At 34.9% G+C, this 17595-nt stretch overlaps 2 protein-coding genes and 2 long non-coding RNA genes across 7 annotated transcripts; 3 read left to right on the top strand and 1 right to left on the bottom strand.

Moving 5' to 3' along the window:
• Positions 1-46: 46 nt before the first annotated feature.
• Positions 47-5427, top strand: LOC135141318 (trafficking protein particle complex subunit 8-like). Its single transcript, XM_064072303.1, has 9 exons — positions 47-411; positions 458-1188; positions 1494-1771; positions 1817-2065; positions 2128-2584; positions 2639-3334; positions 3390-3760; positions 3808-4611; positions 4936-5427. The coding sequence occupies exons 1-9, from the start codon at positions 255-257 to the stop codon at positions 5195-5197; spliced, it is 4005 nt and encodes a 1334-aa protein (XP_063928373.1). The 5' UTR covers positions 47-254; the 3' UTR covers positions 5198-5427.
• Positions 5406-5791, bottom strand: LOC135141324 (uncharacterized). Its single transcript, XR_010282373.1, has 2 exons — positions 5713-5791; positions 5406-5663 (listed from the first exon to the last, which is right to left on the bottom strand). It is a non-coding gene; the product is annotated as an uncharacterized LOC135141324 (long non-coding RNA).
• Positions 5792-5906: 115 nt separating this feature from the next.
• LOC135141576 (uncharacterized) lies at positions 5907-8210 on the top strand. Its single transcript, XR_010282398.1, has 3 exons — positions 5907-6444; positions 6495-6950; positions 7600-8210. It is a non-coding gene; the product is annotated as an uncharacterized LOC135141576 (long non-coding RNA).
• A 3707-nt stretch (positions 8211-11917) lies between these two features.
• Positions 11918-17450, top strand: Ckiialpha (casein kinase IIalpha). Of its 4 annotated transcripts, none has more exons than XM_064072191.1 (9): positions 11918-12365; positions 12414-12697; positions 12755-12876; positions 12969-13240; positions 13587-13837; positions 13890-14249; positions 14308-14456; positions 15084-15173; positions 16125-17450. In XM_064072191.1, the coding sequence occupies exons 3-9, from the start codon at positions 12831-12833 to the stop codon at positions 16244-16246; spliced, it is 1290 nt and encodes a 429-aa protein (XP_063928261.1). In that variant the 5' UTR covers positions 11918-12365; positions 12414-12697; positions 12755-12830; the 3' UTR covers positions 16247-17450. The 4 variants fall into 4 exon arrangements, with proteins under 4 accessions (XP_063928261.1, XP_063928258.1, XP_063928260.1 ...); XM_064072188.1 differs by having other exon boundaries at positions 11923-12365; positions 15084-15188; positions 16125-16214; XM_064072189.1 differs by lacking the exons at positions 12755-12876; positions 16125-17450 and having other exon boundaries at positions 11924-12365; positions 15084-15985.
• Positions 17451-17595: the final 145 nt, after the last annotated feature.

A 17595-nucleotide genomic window follows, 5' to 3' on the forward strand; every position in this document is an offset into this window, starting at 1 on the left:
TGAATAAACGCGGAAACGTAAAATGGGTGCAGATTCCTGTTTTACCGAGTTGCATATGGCACCTGTCAACCCTATCAACCTGTCACTTCATTCACTTTGCATAAACAGCTGATGTGCAGCTGATTTTTTTCGTGTTAGTCATAATTTAAGAGGCAAGAAAACCACCACACATGGATAATTATCTCTGACTTTATTTAACATGTACAGTAAGTTTAAATTGGGATCGATGACTTGGCGGCACACATAACCTGACAATGGCTCAGTGCAAACAAACTTCACAGGAATTCATAAAAAACGCCTTCACTCCGCAAATTGCCGTGTTGTGTACCCCTCTTGCAGAGAAATGCTGCCAAAAAAACAACCTCACCTTCATAGAGTTGCTTCAGCCTTTTTCAAAATTGAGCAACGATGGTATGTTGGATTTTAGTTGTAGGTTTGTATTGACTTTCTGTTGTAGTTCATTATAAAGACCCGACGGGTGCAGTTATCATGATACGGAATCTCAAACTGACTTTCCTAAATGTAAATTCGCGCCCGCCTCAAACCACTTTGGCCAGGAAGTTTTTAAACACTTCTGTAAGTGAGTTGTCAGATTTCAGGAGCGAGAATTTTACAACTAATGATCATTTATTAAACATTACTTTATCGACGCCGTGGTTTGAAGCGTGGAGAGATACGTTTCTGAGGGTCCAATACCCGTCAGATCATGAATACACCAAGCATTTTTTATCATGTGTTTTGGTGGTTTCGTCGGGTGAAATTAACGTGGTGGAGAGTCTTATTCAGCTAGCGCAAAGCCTAAACCAAATGCAAAATAGCGCCCCCGGAAAGTTACCCAAATGGTTTAGCTCAAACATTTTAAAGTACTATGTGATTATCCATGACAATGTTGAAGGAAATATAGAAAGAGCGAGTGAAGCTTATGAATCAATTAAAAGTTCCTACGGAGAAGCTAACTGCTTTCTTTTGAGAATGAACTCGCGGCCTCCGGGAGCAGGAAACAGCGAACATTTACCAGATCCGTGGAGCCAATTTATTCACAATAATATAGAATCAAGAGATTATAAACCAACACCAGAAAGTTCGCCATACACAACACGGGCGGTTTTTGACTCCACCCAGGATAATGACACAAAAACGAACCTTAATTATCACCCATTGAGCCCTGATACTGAAGAACTGATAATGGTACGGGATCACCAACAAAACTTAGTTCAATCAACATAAAATTTTATTGTTTGTATTGTATTATAATCATTAAACTCGTCTAGTAGGCCACGAAATTTATTTAAAATACGATTTGACAGTTCAAGTGTCAAACTAAACCAGGAGCGCCAACACTACAGTACTTTAAAAATCGACTTCATGGCCCGCTAGACGACTTAAATCACTAGATTCAATTGTACTGTTCATGCGCAACAAAAATAACTGCAACAAAATTTTATGTAGGTGCGACGTCCTGCGACTAGTGCTATTATTCTTTGTGCTTTCAGAATTCTTCAAGTAACGATAAGGACAGATTTATCGTAAACAACGTAAAATTAAAAGTGCACGGTCTTTGTTTATCCACTGAAGACGTAGAACAAGTGAAATTATTTTTGCATGAATTTTGTAAAACCTGTTTGTTGCCTTACATTGAAAAACAAATTCAACAACTGAGTGACGTTATATCAAACAAAAAGGGTGTTAGTAGGTCTTTGTTTAGCGCGACTAAAAGATGGTTCAATCCTAACAAACCTGGGGCTAGTTCTGTCGCTGTGAATAACTTAATGTAAGATTTTTAATAAGTTTGCGGTTGTTATTATTTGTATTGTAGATATGCTCCAGACTCACCAGAATTACAAGTACGACGATTAGGTGATCTATATTTCATGTTCGGCCACTTTACTCTAGCGTTTCAAGCATATCATTTGGCAAAACGGGACTATAACACAGACCAAGCTTGGCTTTACTACGCAGGCGCACTAGAAATGGCAGCACTCTCAGCTTTTATGGCAAACGAATCAAACAGAAAGACATACGACTATATGGAAGAAAGCATAACGACTTACTTAAACACGTGCAAGTATGTCTACGAACTGTGTAATAAAAACGCAAAACTTATTAGTTAAATTTTTTTTTTCTAAGGATGCCCCAGTTTGCCACCAGAGCGACTCTCCTCAGTTCTGAGTGTCTGAAAAGTCGCGGTTTATACGGCGAAGCCGCCCACCAACTTATTAGAATGACAAGCGAAGAATCAGACTTACGGTCCGCGCTATTTTTAGAACAAGCAGCTTATTGTTTTTTGCACTCAAAAATGGTAAGAAAATACGCGTTTCACATGGTATTAGCGGGTCACAGATTTTCTAAAGCTGCTCAACGAAAACATTCGTTACGAAGTTACAAACAAGCGCATCAGGTTTATGAGAACAGCGGCTGGGATTTGGCTGAGGACCATATACATTACACTATTGGAAGGCAGGCTCATAACCTACACTCGTTTGATGAAGCGGTTAAATCTTTCGCGAAGCTACTTAACGGGGATAGTAAACAGTCGGGTCAGCAGCAGAGTGTGTTTTTGAAGGAGTATATAACGATATTGGGGGTAAGTGGTGTAAATATGCGACTTGAAATTGACTAATTTGTGTTTCGATTGTAGAATAAGTTGAAGAAAGAAGAAGAAAAAGACATTCCGATTTTGGCGCTACCTGACTTAGATAACGATTCGTTGAAGTTGTTGATGGAACCGACACCTCCGTTGAGTACCCCGGGTAAAGTGTCTGCAGTAGGAGTAAATTTCGTGGACCCGGATAACGCCGAGGCTGTGACTAGGTGGAATAAACTAGAAGAATTATTAGTACAAGAAGCTTATGGGTCACTTCCGCTTACTTTTAAACCAATGATAACACTATACAGTGTTACTAATTTAACAAAAAATAGTCCGACTGCTATTGTCAATGAACCGATTCAAGTCTGCATACAACTTAATAATACTTTACAAATCGTATTACAAATGAAAGACATTTACTTACTTTGGTATTTTGAAAGTGATGACGTTTCCGTGTCGAACGAAGATCCAGAAACTGAGGTTAAGGATTATGTAAAAACACACGTAACGAAGTCACTTTCAATCCAACAAAGTTGTAATCAAAATGTCGTACTTTCGCTAACTCCTCTTGTAACTGGGGTGATCACGCTAAAAGGGATTTGTTATACCTTAGCCACAGATAATATCTCTATTCAAGGAAAACAACTGTTTAATATCAAGTCGGAATTAAAAAATAGTATGAAAAATGGCACCCTTGATAGTAAAAGTGTAGAAATTAAAGTAGTACCACTGGCGCCGTGTCTCCAGGTACGACATTCATCACCAATTTTAGTACTTAATACCCACCTACTTAACTTTCTAGGTTACTTTCTCAGAATTTAATTCCGAATTTTTATGTGATGAAGTACAAAGAGTGGTGATCGATTTTCAAAATACCGGTACTCTTCCTTTACATAAAGTGTACATGGCGACCTCTGCTCCTCAATTTTTGTGTAACTGTGAATCCAAATTTAAAGAACAGTCTGAAATTTCTCTAACCAATTGTACGCCTGCAATGAAAGAAAAACTGATTAGAGAGAATCACATCACGTCGGTACCACTTCCAAACGACCGACTCGATCCAGGTCAAAGTACAACCCTTTCCATTTTCATTAAAGCGCCTAATAAACCAGGACCGTGTCTCATCGACTTACTTATTTATTACGAAAACGTGAACACCGGAGTAGTACCTAGGTAAGTCTGCTCAACCCCTCCTACTTTAATAACGTCACGAATTTAAGATATCGCCTTGTCAGACACAAATGGACTTTATCAGTCCAAGAATCCATAAAAGTCGAAGCCACCGTGCAAGAGAGTTTCAGCTGTAAACAAGTCGAAGAAGTCGCTCTAGTCCTCAAAACTTCAAACCTAAACAAATTCTACAACTCCGTTTTAACCGAAATCAGTCTCCTTAACGTCGGAATGCTCAGCAAATTTTGGACCTTCACCGAAAACATCGTCACCCCAAAATACATCAACTTACACTCTCAGGAATCGGCACACATTCTACTAAAAGCGAAACGAACCAACCAAAAGAAAAGTACCTACTCTAACATATACTTAAATCATGAGAGAAGTACCCGACAGTCGCTTCATTCCGCCTACCTCGCCTTCGCGAAAAAACACGAGCATTCCCCGCTGAATTTGTTCGACGAGGGTGACCCTAAAGGCGACGAAAACGCAGACGGAGCGGTTTTTGTGCAATGGCAAGCCCTAGTCAACGACCCGCAAAAAAGGGTGGTCGACGGTCAAACCCAAATATCTTTCACGGTTCACAAAACTAACGAAACTCCAATAGACGTCGACGAGTTTGCAGCTTTGAGCGACCCCGCAACGTTGTTAGAAGTCAGCTTAAATAAAGACAAACGGAGCGAAAGTCAGACCGGTCATGAAACCAAAGTCACGTGTACGCTTATTTATCCGGCGGTAGTCGAGCACAATTTCCGCAAGGAGAAGTTCTGCATCGTGCCTGTGAAGTTGCTACTACATAACATAGAGAATTCTGCAGATTTGAACGTTATTATCAACACTTTGGGAAGTACGAGGTATAACAAGTTTTATTAGTATTGTGAAAGCTGCACGTGTTTTCGTGCATCACTCTGTATATAATTGTGTCAGTTTGACTAAATAAGTGAGGTTAGGTTGTTTCATTATAATGAAACGATAAAAGAATACCTAATATTCTGAAAAAGTTAAAGTACATTACCAAACTGGTTGTGGCTCTGTTTCCAATACAACTTTTGGCGGGAAATTTCAAATCTTGGGCTTGCGTGTTAGAAAAATCGAGTTTCGCTCCACGCATGCGTGCGGATTTAAATCTCCCGCCACGAGTGTGCGGTTGTTTGAAACTAACTATTGTTTTGTTTTAGCGGACTTCCTCTCTCTCACTCTGATCTATTCTATCCATATGCTTCCAAAAATTTTTCTTGGCTGGGGACTGGAAGTGCAGTTAGAGAATTGAAACCTTTGTCTACAGAACCGGTGAATCTTTCGGCGGTTGTTTCAAAGCCGGGCACTTTTGATTTAGGTGCTCGTATCGAAATTTTCTGTATGTCAGACCAAATGGAGGCTCCTGTACGACAAACCTGCCACATTCAATCAGCATTAATTGTTGTTGACGGAGATAGTTAAAATTGTTTATTTTACACCTTTTTTAAGTTTTATTTATATTATTGATCTTAGAAATTTTGTTAATATGTTAATCTGTATATTTTGTCAGCGAGATCGAACTTTATACTTTATTTGTTATTCACTTAGAATATCCGTTTTGGGTACTATTGTATATTGTTTTTATTTGTAAGTATCAATTATATTTCCCCATCATGTATTAAAGAGAAAAATTAATTAAAAATTTATTACGACTTTAAGTACAAAATAATTTAACTACCTATATCTACACTATGAGTATCACAAATTAACCAAAAAGTTTCTTGCCAAGTAAACCTAGACCCAGCAGTTTGAGCTTTTTCAGTATAAAAAATTGTTGGTCCTGGGCCGGGTGGTAATCGTCGTCGCCATATCCATGGCTGAGGGTAGGGTCGGAGTCATCGTACGGTATGCACTGACACACTACCACCAACATAACAACCAAAAAAACCTGAAATTACAATTTCAAAATATAAATAAGGACCAGATTGGTTTCTTACTGCAAGATGCACTCTCATTGTTCACTGATAGGCTCGACAAATTAAATATCACCAAATGATTTTAACAATTCATTATGGGTATATATAGTTTGCATAAAACCCCACCATTGCAGTAGTGGGAAACATCTATTGCAAAATCTGAAAATTTGTTTATCAATTTATCTTCAACTAGACACGATTATAGTGAGAAAAGTCGTGGCATTCAAAATAATTTCATTCAATAGAAGTTGCGCAAGGCGCCAAACTTGTGTTTTGTGTTTCTTCGTTAGTGTTATGACGAGTGGTGACAGACTGTACATTGTTAAAATTAATTTTTATTTCTAACAATTTAAAACCAATGAAGTTTCTATAAATCATTAAAATAATTCGTTTCTTACAAGTTTTAAGTTTTTTAATGATTTTATTATTTTCGCGAATTTCACAACCATATCAAAAGTCAAGTGTACCATATAACATGTTAGGCAATGGGTTACCTGCAGATTTTTATTGGTTACGGTTGCATAAGACAAATATTAACAAAATCAAGGCTAATTCCAAAATAATGTAGATCACATCATCGGGTAGCGACATTTGAATTTTTCTAGGCTATATTTACCATATTCTCTAATAAGCGTAAAAGTAGGTGTATCTGCAGTTCGTAATTATACACATGCACACAAGCGATGCTGTGAAACATCCACGTAAATACGTTTTTCGCTGGCGTGATTATAGATGTGTTTGGAATTGTGTTAAGTATATATTTTTTTCAAATGTGTTCTGTGGCATGTGTACATTATTCTCAGTTCCAGGGCGAAAAATACCATAGTCGATATTTTTGCAACATATACACCAATATTTACATATTTGCGAAAAACTCGATTTGTTTGTAAATTTGCATCATCACTACAAGGTCACCGACTTTACAGTGTACGCTTTTAGGTAAGAAGGCACTTACACTATTGCATTGTTTTGCAATATTCAGTCAATGTAGACACTACCTTGACTATATCAATGTCAATGAAAAATTATTAACGCTTCTGGCAAAATTTTATATTCGTATTTTTTTTGCCACTGGAAAATGGTGACTACATGGTTCAAAAGTCATACAAAAACAGTCAGGGATGTTAGTTTTTTTGTACTGCAAAGTATTCGTAAATGAATATCACAACGAAGTGCCGCCTTGTCGAAATAAGGCAAAACATTATGTACTGCCAAAGTGACCATCATATCTGGGAACGGATAGTGAAGATTCTATAAAGGTGAGCGGCTAATTTGACACATTTATGTTTCCAGTGATATTTTGCTATCAAATATTTATGGACATCTGTGTGTAAATGAATTGAAAATTACCCTAGAGTTTGTTACAACACAGCAAATTGTCATACTACTTAAAACTAAGTAAAAATTGTAATTAGCGAAAAACGAAACACTGAACCCAAAGACATACATATAATTCACACAAGTTGAAAAAAAAACATAAGAATCTATATAAAATGAAAAAACTCAAGCACTTAATCTTCATTATCCTTGCTGTCACTGAATGTAACTTACTGCACACTTTCCAGTAATTTAAATTATTTGAATTTATCTAAATTTTGAAGCGGAAAATTTTGACAACCTGCTATGTAGATTTGGAATGACTTAAGTCTCACTTATTAACCTATGTCAACATCTTCAACATCTAAGTAAACCAAGGTCAGCCGGTGTCGTATAATCAACAATAAAAATGATATAGGTATATTCTGTTTTTAATTTAATTTAATTTTCTGTGGATGTTTGACATTATGACATTACTAATGTTAAATTTCTCTCAAAAAATCGATTCAAAATCATTTCACCTATGTGTTTGTTTTTCATAAAATTTGGTATTTATCATCACTAAATTAACGTGTATAAAACTGTTTATAGTCTTCGTCAGGCATCGGAAGCATTCGAACAACTGTCAACACCCATCGAAGAGTCTCGAACAAGTCCTAACAGCAATCGAAGATCATCGAGCCATTTGTAGTGTGAAGTTCCCTGCAGAATTTCGGATGCCACATGACTCTAAATTATTAATAAAAATTCCAGTGTAAAAAATGATATTTTTTGAAATATAGATCTCTGGTCTGTGTTTTTGAAATGAAAATATAACATGACACCAGTTGCAAGTTGTGTCAAAACATCAACGTTATCCTCCCGAGTTCCGGAGCAGTCTTTGAAACGGAAAGTTATTAATATGACACCTGTCCATCGAACAAAAGGTTGCGTCAAAATGATCCATTCGTTTTTACACTATAAAATTATTGCGTAAAGTAATAATTTACTTTTACTCTGGATCATAAATCTTGTCCGAGACATGACCATGCAGTTATGAAGTTATGAAACAAAAGACAAGTTTCTGAATACGAGTCAGGTTCAAGTGCAGATTTTGAACCGCTCTGAAATTAGGCAATAGATTCATCGATGTCAAGGTCTAACTGCTTTGCCGAGGAATTACTGTATACTCTTCGCACTCGCTCACTAACGAAATGCTAATAAACTCGATTTTTCAAACACAATTTTTTTATTTTTGGAAATTATTGATGATTCTGGGTGCTGTCATTGAATAAATTATTGAATATGTGAAAGTTTAAGATAAGCAGATTTATATAGTGTTTTTGACCTAGGTTAAATATTTGTTTTATTATTTTACACTAAAACCATTTTTTACGTAACGAGGTACATTCCAGTCCAAATCGAAATAATCGCACTTAAGTATGATTTAATAATTTTAAGCAAGAGATGTATCAGTTGTTACAATTTGTGTTAACCGAAGTATACGTACTTACTTAATTGTAATTAACACTTGTGTGAAAACTTTCCTAATTACGTTGCCTAATCGTTTTAATGATTGGTGTCATCTGCATACAATAGATTTTTCTAACATTCGTCAATCATGAACATGGTGAAATAGCAGTCAAGGTTTGAGTTCTTGTTATACTATAAAACTTATGCGTAATTTGTGTAATTCGAAACCTAATTTATTCCTAATTTGGAAGATTTATCAAGAGTGCGAATTTTGCGCAATTCTTAGTGGCGCCTGCTGAACCATGATAATAGGTCACTTCACTGTGTAATATTCACTTTTTGGAAATTTTAGGATTGATGACCTCCGTAGAAATTAACATTGTAGTTCCATTACGGATGCTCAAGAGTTGGTAATCATAAATCAAAATTGTAAAGTTTGTGTGCAATTAATTATCTCGCTTGAATTAATTGTGTGTCATCTTGTGACACGATATAACTTCAGTGTTTAATTATTTAATTTATTCACTAAGCACGGCTCACACTGTACAAATTGAAATTGTATCAACTGTCAAGTTAATATTTTTGATTTAAAAATTGATAAATAGGTACTAGTTTAAGAACATGTAATCAAATATTTATAGTGAAAATGATTGAGTTTATTTAGGTTATATCATTATGCTCTAATTAAAATAATTAAGTTATTTTTTGCCTGTGTCGTTATTTAATTTTTAGAGTTGCATGTTTAGGTGGACCCTCACTCACACTAAGTGGAATATTAATAAGGTCGTTGCTGTGAATACAGATACAATTTCGTTAAAATGAAAAGAAACTAATGCAATTTTGTCACCGAATTTCGGTTGGTCCCGGGAGTCGTTCTGTATTCTGAGGGCGGTAATATTTGAGTTAAACCTCTAAATTTCATTTTTTGTTAAAATTGATTCATGTCACTGTCAAATTAAATGTAGTCAAATTAAGTTAACTGAGTTAACAATATGTCGAACTTAAATAATTTCTAAATAAGTAGCTTAAAATTGTTTGTCTTTTGGCTTTAAACTGGATTACAAAAAATAAGTGTCAACTACTTATTATCTATATACTACTATACTGGTAGCTTGGTCCACTCATTTGTAACAGAATTTACATTATATATAATATTATATAGATAAAGTCAGGGTAATTTATCGATTATTAATATTCACTGGAAGGTGAATAAGAACGGAATGTTCGATATCATAGTAGTGGTCACTACATAGATATCAAGCCATACTATAGCCTTACAACCGATACTATTCTAAGTAAAATCTTAACCAAAGCTCGATTGTTCAGTTCTATATCGACTTTTGCCGTGTCGTGTTATTGCTATTTAAATTTCAATTTAGCAAAAAAATGCCGGAAAACAGCCACCGCTTTTCGGGTGCTCGATGTCGCAGCAGGAAGGCTGTGAACAGAGAAACGGAATTACAAAAACAAACAGGTTTTTTAAATGGAATATTTAAAAACTCTTGACGATTTACCGAAATTGCGAATTCAAACTTTCTGGAAGCGAAAATAACATAACGGCGCATTCGCTGGCTGTTGATCAAGCGGTACAAAGTTCCTCCATCCCTGGAACCATGGAACGATATGGTAAGTGAGCTTACGTGACTGTGTATCTCAATGTCAGTTATGATTGGTCTAAAATTCCCGAGGGTGTAGTTTTAGTGTCGATAAAGAGTAAATTTAGTGATGGTTAAAATTTAAAAGTCGCGAGCGGCGTTCGCTTCGATAGAATCCAAGTTTATATTTAAATTTACCGTGTTAACCGAGTTAAACGTGTAACGTCATTATGTAAAATATGCGGTAGTTTATGAAATGTAGTTTTTTTATGATATTGTGTGCTCATTTCTTTCTAATATTTTATCGATCGAGTTGAAATTTCCAGTGTGCATTCTGCCAAAAATTTTGAAAATCGTTATACTAACTTCAACTTCGATTCCAAGTAAACTCTGAGTCAGAATGTTTGTATTTGTACAAATAAAGTAATTAAATTCGCATAAGTACCAACATAATAACTTAAGAACTGCTTACACATTCGACGTTAATCGTAAACGAACGTAATTTTTAAACGTAAAATTTACGTTTTCGTTTACATATAGTGCTAAAATGGAACGTAAATTTGAACAATGCTCAATAAAATGGTTTATGGTTTCTAGTATCAACCATTAAGTAATTGAACTCAAATTTATTACACTTTTGGTGGTTGGTGGCATTATGAGTATGTATCAAAGTTACTTCCTGATTTATTGTGACATTTATGTTGATCTATCGAGTCATAAACATAAAGATGTCGGTGTTTAAGTTTGTGACGACGTTTCCATATCTCTGTCAAGTACATTAAATGTGTAACGGCCTTTTGTGTTCACCAGTCCATGAAAAACTGTCGGTTACAGAGGAAACAAGGGTAAAAATCGATTTTTCACTGTGTGTGTAACGTCTCACTATAATTTTTAACATCAACCAGATCGTTTATGCATAAATGAAACAAAAGGGAGTCTCGGTTTGTGCCTTGCGGTACTCCAGAATATGTACGACACTACTATTCCACCTGACCTCGATTGTCTGTAAATTGAGACTACTGTGGATCTTTGCTTTATGACTCAGTGACGTTAAGGTTATATCACAAATTTTGCAATATATTTTGCGAAATTACGATTGAGCGATAATCTTGAACATTGTTTGCGTCACCTCTTTTTTAAGATAGTGTATATCGATCTACCAAAGTTCAAGAAAATAGATACTTTTATTTTAAAGATAATAGTAACATTAAACACGCTGTGAAAAATTGATTTTATCAGAAATATGGTTTTTCCACAATTCCAAAGTTTAAGTGACAAACGAGGAAAAAATGGACGTTTTTTCGTTAAGAAAAATAAAAATAAAAAACGGGATTCTTAAAACATGATAACATGATCGTTGAAATTTTAAGAAGTTTGCTGAATATTTACAATAAGGTACGCAAATTTAGCCAAGGCCGGATTTAAGTCAATGTCCGAAACAAAAATAAATAAAACAGTGATTTTGTGGCCGTTAGTGTGGTATTATTGTGAGAAAAATTACTGTTATGAAAAGTTACCCAAGAACGAAAATATAGTTTGTGCAAATTAATTAATTAATTAGTGATAGCTTAATTAATTTTGGTTCTAGTCAACCAATAATACTGCTGTGTGTGGTGAAGGCAGCCTATACAGTTGCACATTTGTACGAAACGACTGAGTTTATCCAACTTTGCGGCTAAACTAGTTTCGATTAGATTATATTTTTACCCACATTATTTGCATTCCTTTGAAGTATTGTGGCTTTAAATTGTTCTGACTTTTTCCTTTCGGATAAAATATCGTCGTCGCTGCTTCCATCTGTCGTGTAGTTTTCCAAATAGCGATTAATCGATATCTCGGTGACTTACTTAAATCAGTGTGTCCATACGGAACAAAGAGTTTTCCAATGATTGTAGCGTTTTAACCAGCGTTTTTTAAAATTCCTGTGTGTAAAAACCACAAGTGCAAAAATTCACCGATTGTGTTATTGTTACTACAAAGACTGTGTCTATGTGCCTAAACTGTGCCATCAAGTTTTTACATTGAAACGTTTCGTCTTGTGATTTAGTGTTTTCAAACAGTGTAATTAGAATTCGCCGCTTAAAATTTAAATTTGGTGGTTAACAACGTCAATCCGCTTTTGTCGCGCCACCTCGCGGTGCCTTTGTGTGTTTCAGGGGTTTACTCTAGGGGTAAAGTGGGAATTTGTTGTGATAGTGCAGTGACGTCTGAAGGTGTTTTTTTGGACGATCGTGCGAAGTGTTTTTAAGAAAAACAAGAACGAGTCGTGACGGGGTATTTTTTCTGTGGGGCGTGCAGGAGCGGATCAAGGTATTTGTGAAAATTTGGTAGTTTTTGGGGGTCTAGAGGAAATTGTAGATTTGGAGGTTCGGGGTCGGTACGCCACTGGTTCTGGCAATGTCGTTTTAGAGGGGTATCCAATATACTGAAATAAGTGGCTCTCTGCTAGCTACCAATCTAGTCTACCGTGGCGGGATGGAAGTTCCTTCCATCTTGGTTCTGACTCCTTGCTAAGAAGCCGGGTAGTGTTGAGGAAAAAATACACATAAAATATTTTAGATAAATTGTAAAGGGTTATCGGAGTTGCTATGTGTCGTTTTATTGGATATTTCTGTATATAAGTTGTCTACGGAATGAACTAGGTATGGAGTATTTAAGTGTAGCCTTTATTCAGTCTTTCTAAAGTCTAGTATGTACAGGGGAATGGCGTGTGCCTACCTATACAAGGCTATTGACTACTTGACTTACAAAATTTGGAGATTCTGATATGTAGTTATGCTGATTAAATGTTCTAGATTAGCAAAACTGTGCTTTAAACAAGGTAACTTGAGCCAGTATTCATGTTAGCACTCAATAGTCTCTACCATATCCCCTAGTTGCATGCAAGTCTAACAGTGGTTTTTATATTTTCAGTAACCGTTCAAGGAACTCGAGCTTATGTTCGTTATTTTGTGAGCAGCCTTGTGCATAATAAAATAATGGCATTACCTAGTCGTGCCCGAGTTTATGCTGAAGTTAATTCGCACAAACCACGTGAATACTGGGATTATGAAAGCTACGTTGTTGACTGGGGTCAGCAGGATGATTACCAGTTGGTCAGAAAATTAGGAAGAGGAAAATATAGTGAAGTTTTTGAAGCCGTCAATGTAACAAACAATGAAAAATGTGTAGTCAAAATATTAAAGGTTAGTTTAGATTAATCAACATTCATCATACTACTCAGTAACCCCACATCCACGTCAATTACTAAGAACTCCATCCACACGTGCACACTCTCCCCTACATCTAGTTTTTAAATTTAACGCGCTACAGCATGCCTACTACAATCTACTTTAGTTAGTGAATTTTCTCGATTAATTTGAGTATTATCCGAAAAGTGCTAGCTAATCATGTGTCAAATTTCTAGACATAATCGCCTGATGCAATCGCGTGACGTCACAGGCGAGACGGGACGTCATCTACGTCTAGAAATTTGAACCAATCATACTCAAATAAACAAAATTCAAGTATTCTAATAACGCTTGCTTTCAGCCAGTGAAAAAGAAGAAAATAAAACGAGAAATAAAGATATTAGAAAATTTACGTGGAGGTACAAATATAATAACTCTCGAGGCTGTTGTTAAAGATCCAGTATCAAGAACACCAGCACTTATTTTTGAACACGTCAATAATACGGATTTCAAGCAGCTTTACCAAACGCTTACAGATTTCGATATTCGTTACTATTTATATGAGTTGCTCAAAGCTTTGGATTATTGTCACAGCATGGGTATTATGCATAGGTAATTGCGTGATTTTTATTATGTAAATTTGATTAAATTGATTTTTGTCTAGGGATGTAAAGCCACATAACGTCATGATTGATCATGAAAATCGAAAGTTAAGGCTAATTGATTGGGGTTTAGCAGAATTTTATCATCCAGGACAAGAATACAATGTAAGGGTCGCTTCTAGGTACTTTAAAGGACCTGAACTCCTTGTAGACTATCAGATGTATGATTATTCATTAGATATGTGGTCATTGGGATGTATGTTAGCTTCAATGATATTTAGAAAAGAGCCTTTCTTTCATGGCCATGATAATTACGACCAATTAGTCCGTATTGCCAAAGTCTTAGGAACTGAAGAGCTTTTCGAATACCTTGATAAATACCATATAGAATTAGATCCACGATTTAACGACATTTTAGGAAGGTGAGTTAAACCCTATTTGTTCTATACACCGTCTTAACCCCCCCTTTTTTTCCGACAGACATTCCCGTAAGAGGTGGGAGCGATTTGTGCATAACGAAAATCAACATTTAGTATCGGCAGAAGCGTTAGATTTTTTGGATAAACTGTTGCGTTATGATCATCTAGAGCGTCTCACCGCACGTGATGCCATGGATCACTCCTATTTCTGTAAGTATTCCAAAAAATTTTTTTTATTCGCATATACAGGGTGAACCATTATTACTTACGAAAACGCCAAAACGAGCAATTTTGAACACCCAAAATCGAAAATTGTATTACTCATTCCATCAAAGTTATTAAAAACTGCTCAGTTTTAAATTTTCGAGGTACATCTTCGCGCCTGCACACGTCACATTTTTTCCACACAAAATTCCTTCTATGCACAGTATTTCTAAATGATTTTGCATCCGTGGAATTTATTTTGGTATTTATTTTTCTGATTATGTGACCAATTATACACTTCGCTACATCATTTTGTATGACAATTTTAATTACAAATTGGTGTGCGTAAATGTGACGTACATGTGGATACCTACGTATTGTTGATTATATACCAACTCGTTATTTTTAAATGACCATTATTTAGCGTAGTTTGGTGTTACGTATGGCTTCTGACTTCCAATTACTTGATTCCTTGAAATTGAAATCCGAGCTACTTTGGTTGAATAACACCTTTACATAAAAGTATTCTCGACAAATCAATTTTTCGTTGTTGTGAATGTCCTTGTTTTAGCTTGACATGTTATTGTCCCCATGACATCACAAATGTGAAGTAACGTTTTTTTTTTCTTTCAGATCCTGTTGTTAAGGAGCAGTGCCGCATGATGTCGACGGTATCTTCATCCCCTACTCCACTTACAGGCAATCTGTCTGTTGTAGGAGTAGGTGAGTAGCTACCAGGTAAAGCACTTTGTCATTTCACCACATGTCACGATTGCCATACCCTGTTGTAATTAGTCACTACATTTTTATTCATATTTCAAAGCTATACTGTATATCTACAATTTCTGATGATAAGTTCTCTCGATTTTTATGTAATAACTCTTTTTGTACCATATTGTTAAAAAAAGTCGCTGTATTCCGTGTAAGTTATTTAATTTGTTCACATAGAATTAGTAGCCGAAAATTATATATATATATTTTTAAATTATACTACTAATTCTCTGTTATAAGCAAAGTAAATATGGATTATTTCCTTTAGTTATACGAAATTGTTTTTTAAGTGTATTATTTGGATTGATCACTACCTGTTATTGTACAAAATACTTGACTTATTACTGATTAAAATTGCTGTTGTATATTGTTTTAGAACTTGACCAGTCAACAGCTTATCATGAGACTGTTTTAAGCTCTCTCTGAGGCTAGATACTATTAAGACATCCTTAATAACAGCATCACGTATTATCATTCAAGTCTTTGTGGGTGAAATGTGTGTATGTAATGTTTTTTTATATAGAACTAGTAAAAAAGTGTTCAAGTTATTTTTATAATGTTACGTTCTAGAGGGTATAATTGGTTATTTTCCAAACTGAGATCCCTAGAAATGTTTTGAGTCCTCTTGGAGATGTTTAAAACAAACGTCACACTGTAATGACATAGTTTCTTATACGCCGATTGATTAAACTGAAATTTTGATTGTCGATTTTTGTTTTTTTTTTTTCATTGTAATTGTTTTGCAATAAACTGTATAAATAATATCGACTTAAATTTATTAATTTCGAATTCCTTTACCTTTGAGCTGTTGAGTGAGGCAAAGATTAGTCAGTATAGAATAGGCTGTCCTATTTTTCTTCTATAATTTAGTTATTGCCAAATTTGATCACGTTCGTATTGCAGATGAACCGGCATCACCAGTTGGATCACCGTCGGGTATTCCTGGTTCCCCTAAGCTCATTTCAATGCGTTCATCTGCTTTCTTTACTAATCTTGATTCTTCTACAACTCCTACACCTACATGAACTCACCCCCACTTGAGCCCAAGAACATTATTAATTTAGTTGATGATGTAGAAAAGGTAATTTTGTTTTTATTTTTGAGGTTTGAGGCAGAGTGCGGTGATCAATAGAAAAACGAGTTCTATTTTGAGTTAATACGTTAATTCTAAATCATTTTCACTACACTCCTTTTCAAACGACTTATAATTAATTACTATAATTTAAAACATCCAAATGTGCATATTGTAAATTTTATAGTATGTTACTGATTAATCTGTGATTATAATAGAAAATTTGTTCTATTGTGTATAATAGCATACTTATCAAGTAATTATAATTTAAGAAAACTATTATTTGCATAATTGTTAATTATCGGTTTTATTGACTAGTAACTCCAATTACGTGAAAGTGATCATATAGTCATATCAGCGAATGTGACTTTCGGATTTCTAAAAAATTGTCTTAAAATTGTTACTGTTTGCTGTTACGAGAGATACTTTTTGAGAAACCAGTATTGGGAGCTTCATTTATTACATATAAGTTAGGTACAGTTTGCACAAGAAATCACTTGAGTTGTTCATCTATCCATTTATTGAGTAAAAAGAAAAATTCTAAATGTATCTGTTTTATAGAACGCTTGTCTAAATATAAGAGTTACTCAACTAGTTTAAGAAGATGTTCTTTTTATTTTTTGGGACTTGAACATTTTGCTTATATTTTCACCGTCGTCTTTATTAAATGCGTTCCTATTCACACACGTGAAACCGAACTGCGTTCGTTTAGTTGAAACCACCGTACAGAACACTATGTTCGATTTAACAACTTTTGTATTGTTGATAGAAGTTGCATATTGATAGAACTACAAAATTGAACTACTATTACAAATGTGTATATTGTAAAGTTTTATAACATATGTTACTGATTAATCTGTGATTATAGTAGCAATTTAAATTATTTATACTTTTTTTTTTACATTTGATGTGGGTTTTTGTTTAGTAATTCATGATTCCTAATATATAGCATCGTAAGCGTTCCCAGTCAAAGATCTGAAACAGAAAATTGAGTAAATTAATTACATTCACTGTATGCAGCATTCCAGACGCAGACTTTACTGTGCTATAAATTAGGCAGCTAGTTACTAAGTCTCATTTCCTCAACAGTTCGATATTTCTGTTTGTAAATATTTTGTAATGTATTATAATAGTGGATTACATACGTGTACATTGAACTTTGTTTTCTTTCAATTATCAAAAGCAACACTCCAATAAAGAACTGCATCCAAAATTAATACATATTCCAGACAAATATGACGTCAAACCGCTCCATATATTCAATAATGTAAACAGTTTTTGGTTGTTTTAATTTTTTCTTAT

This window comes from Zophobas morio, unplaced genomic scaffold (genome assembly GCF_036711695.1).
Source record: "Zophobas morio isolate AGI-343-1 ecotype UQ-CSIRO unplaced genomic scaffold, CSIRO_AGI_Zmor_V1 ptg000044l, whole genome shotgun sequence".
Lineage (NCBI taxonomy): Eukaryota > Metazoa > Arthropoda > Insecta > Coleoptera > Tenebrionidae > Zophobas > Zophobas morio.

Bases quoted from the DNA above. Each gene is read 5' to 3' on its own strand.
- Ckiialpha (XM_064072191.1), top strand. From the start codon at position 12,831: ATGCTGATTAAATGTTCTAGATTAGCAAAACTGTGCTTTAAACAAG. The intron at 13,241-13,586 runs GTTAGTTTAGAT...GCTTGCTTTCAG, and splicing joins GTGTAGTCAAAATATTAAAG to CCAGTGAAAAAGAAGAAAAT. The intron at 15,174-16,124 runs GTGAGTAGCTAC...TTCGTATTGCAG, and splicing joins TCTGTCTGTTGTAGGAGTAG to ATGAACCGGCATCACCAGTT.
- LOC135141318 (XM_064072303.1), top strand. From the start codon at position 255: ATGGCTCAGTGCAAACAAACTTCACAGGAATTCATAAAAAACGCCTTC. The intron at 3,761-3,807 runs GTAAGTCTGCTC...CACGAATTTAAG, and splicing joins AACACCGGAGTAGTACCTAG to ATATCGCCTTGTCAGACACA. The intron at 4,612-4,935 runs GTATAACAAGTT...GTTTTGTTTTAG, and splicing joins AACACTTTGGGAAGTACGAG to CGGACTTCCTCTCTCTCACT.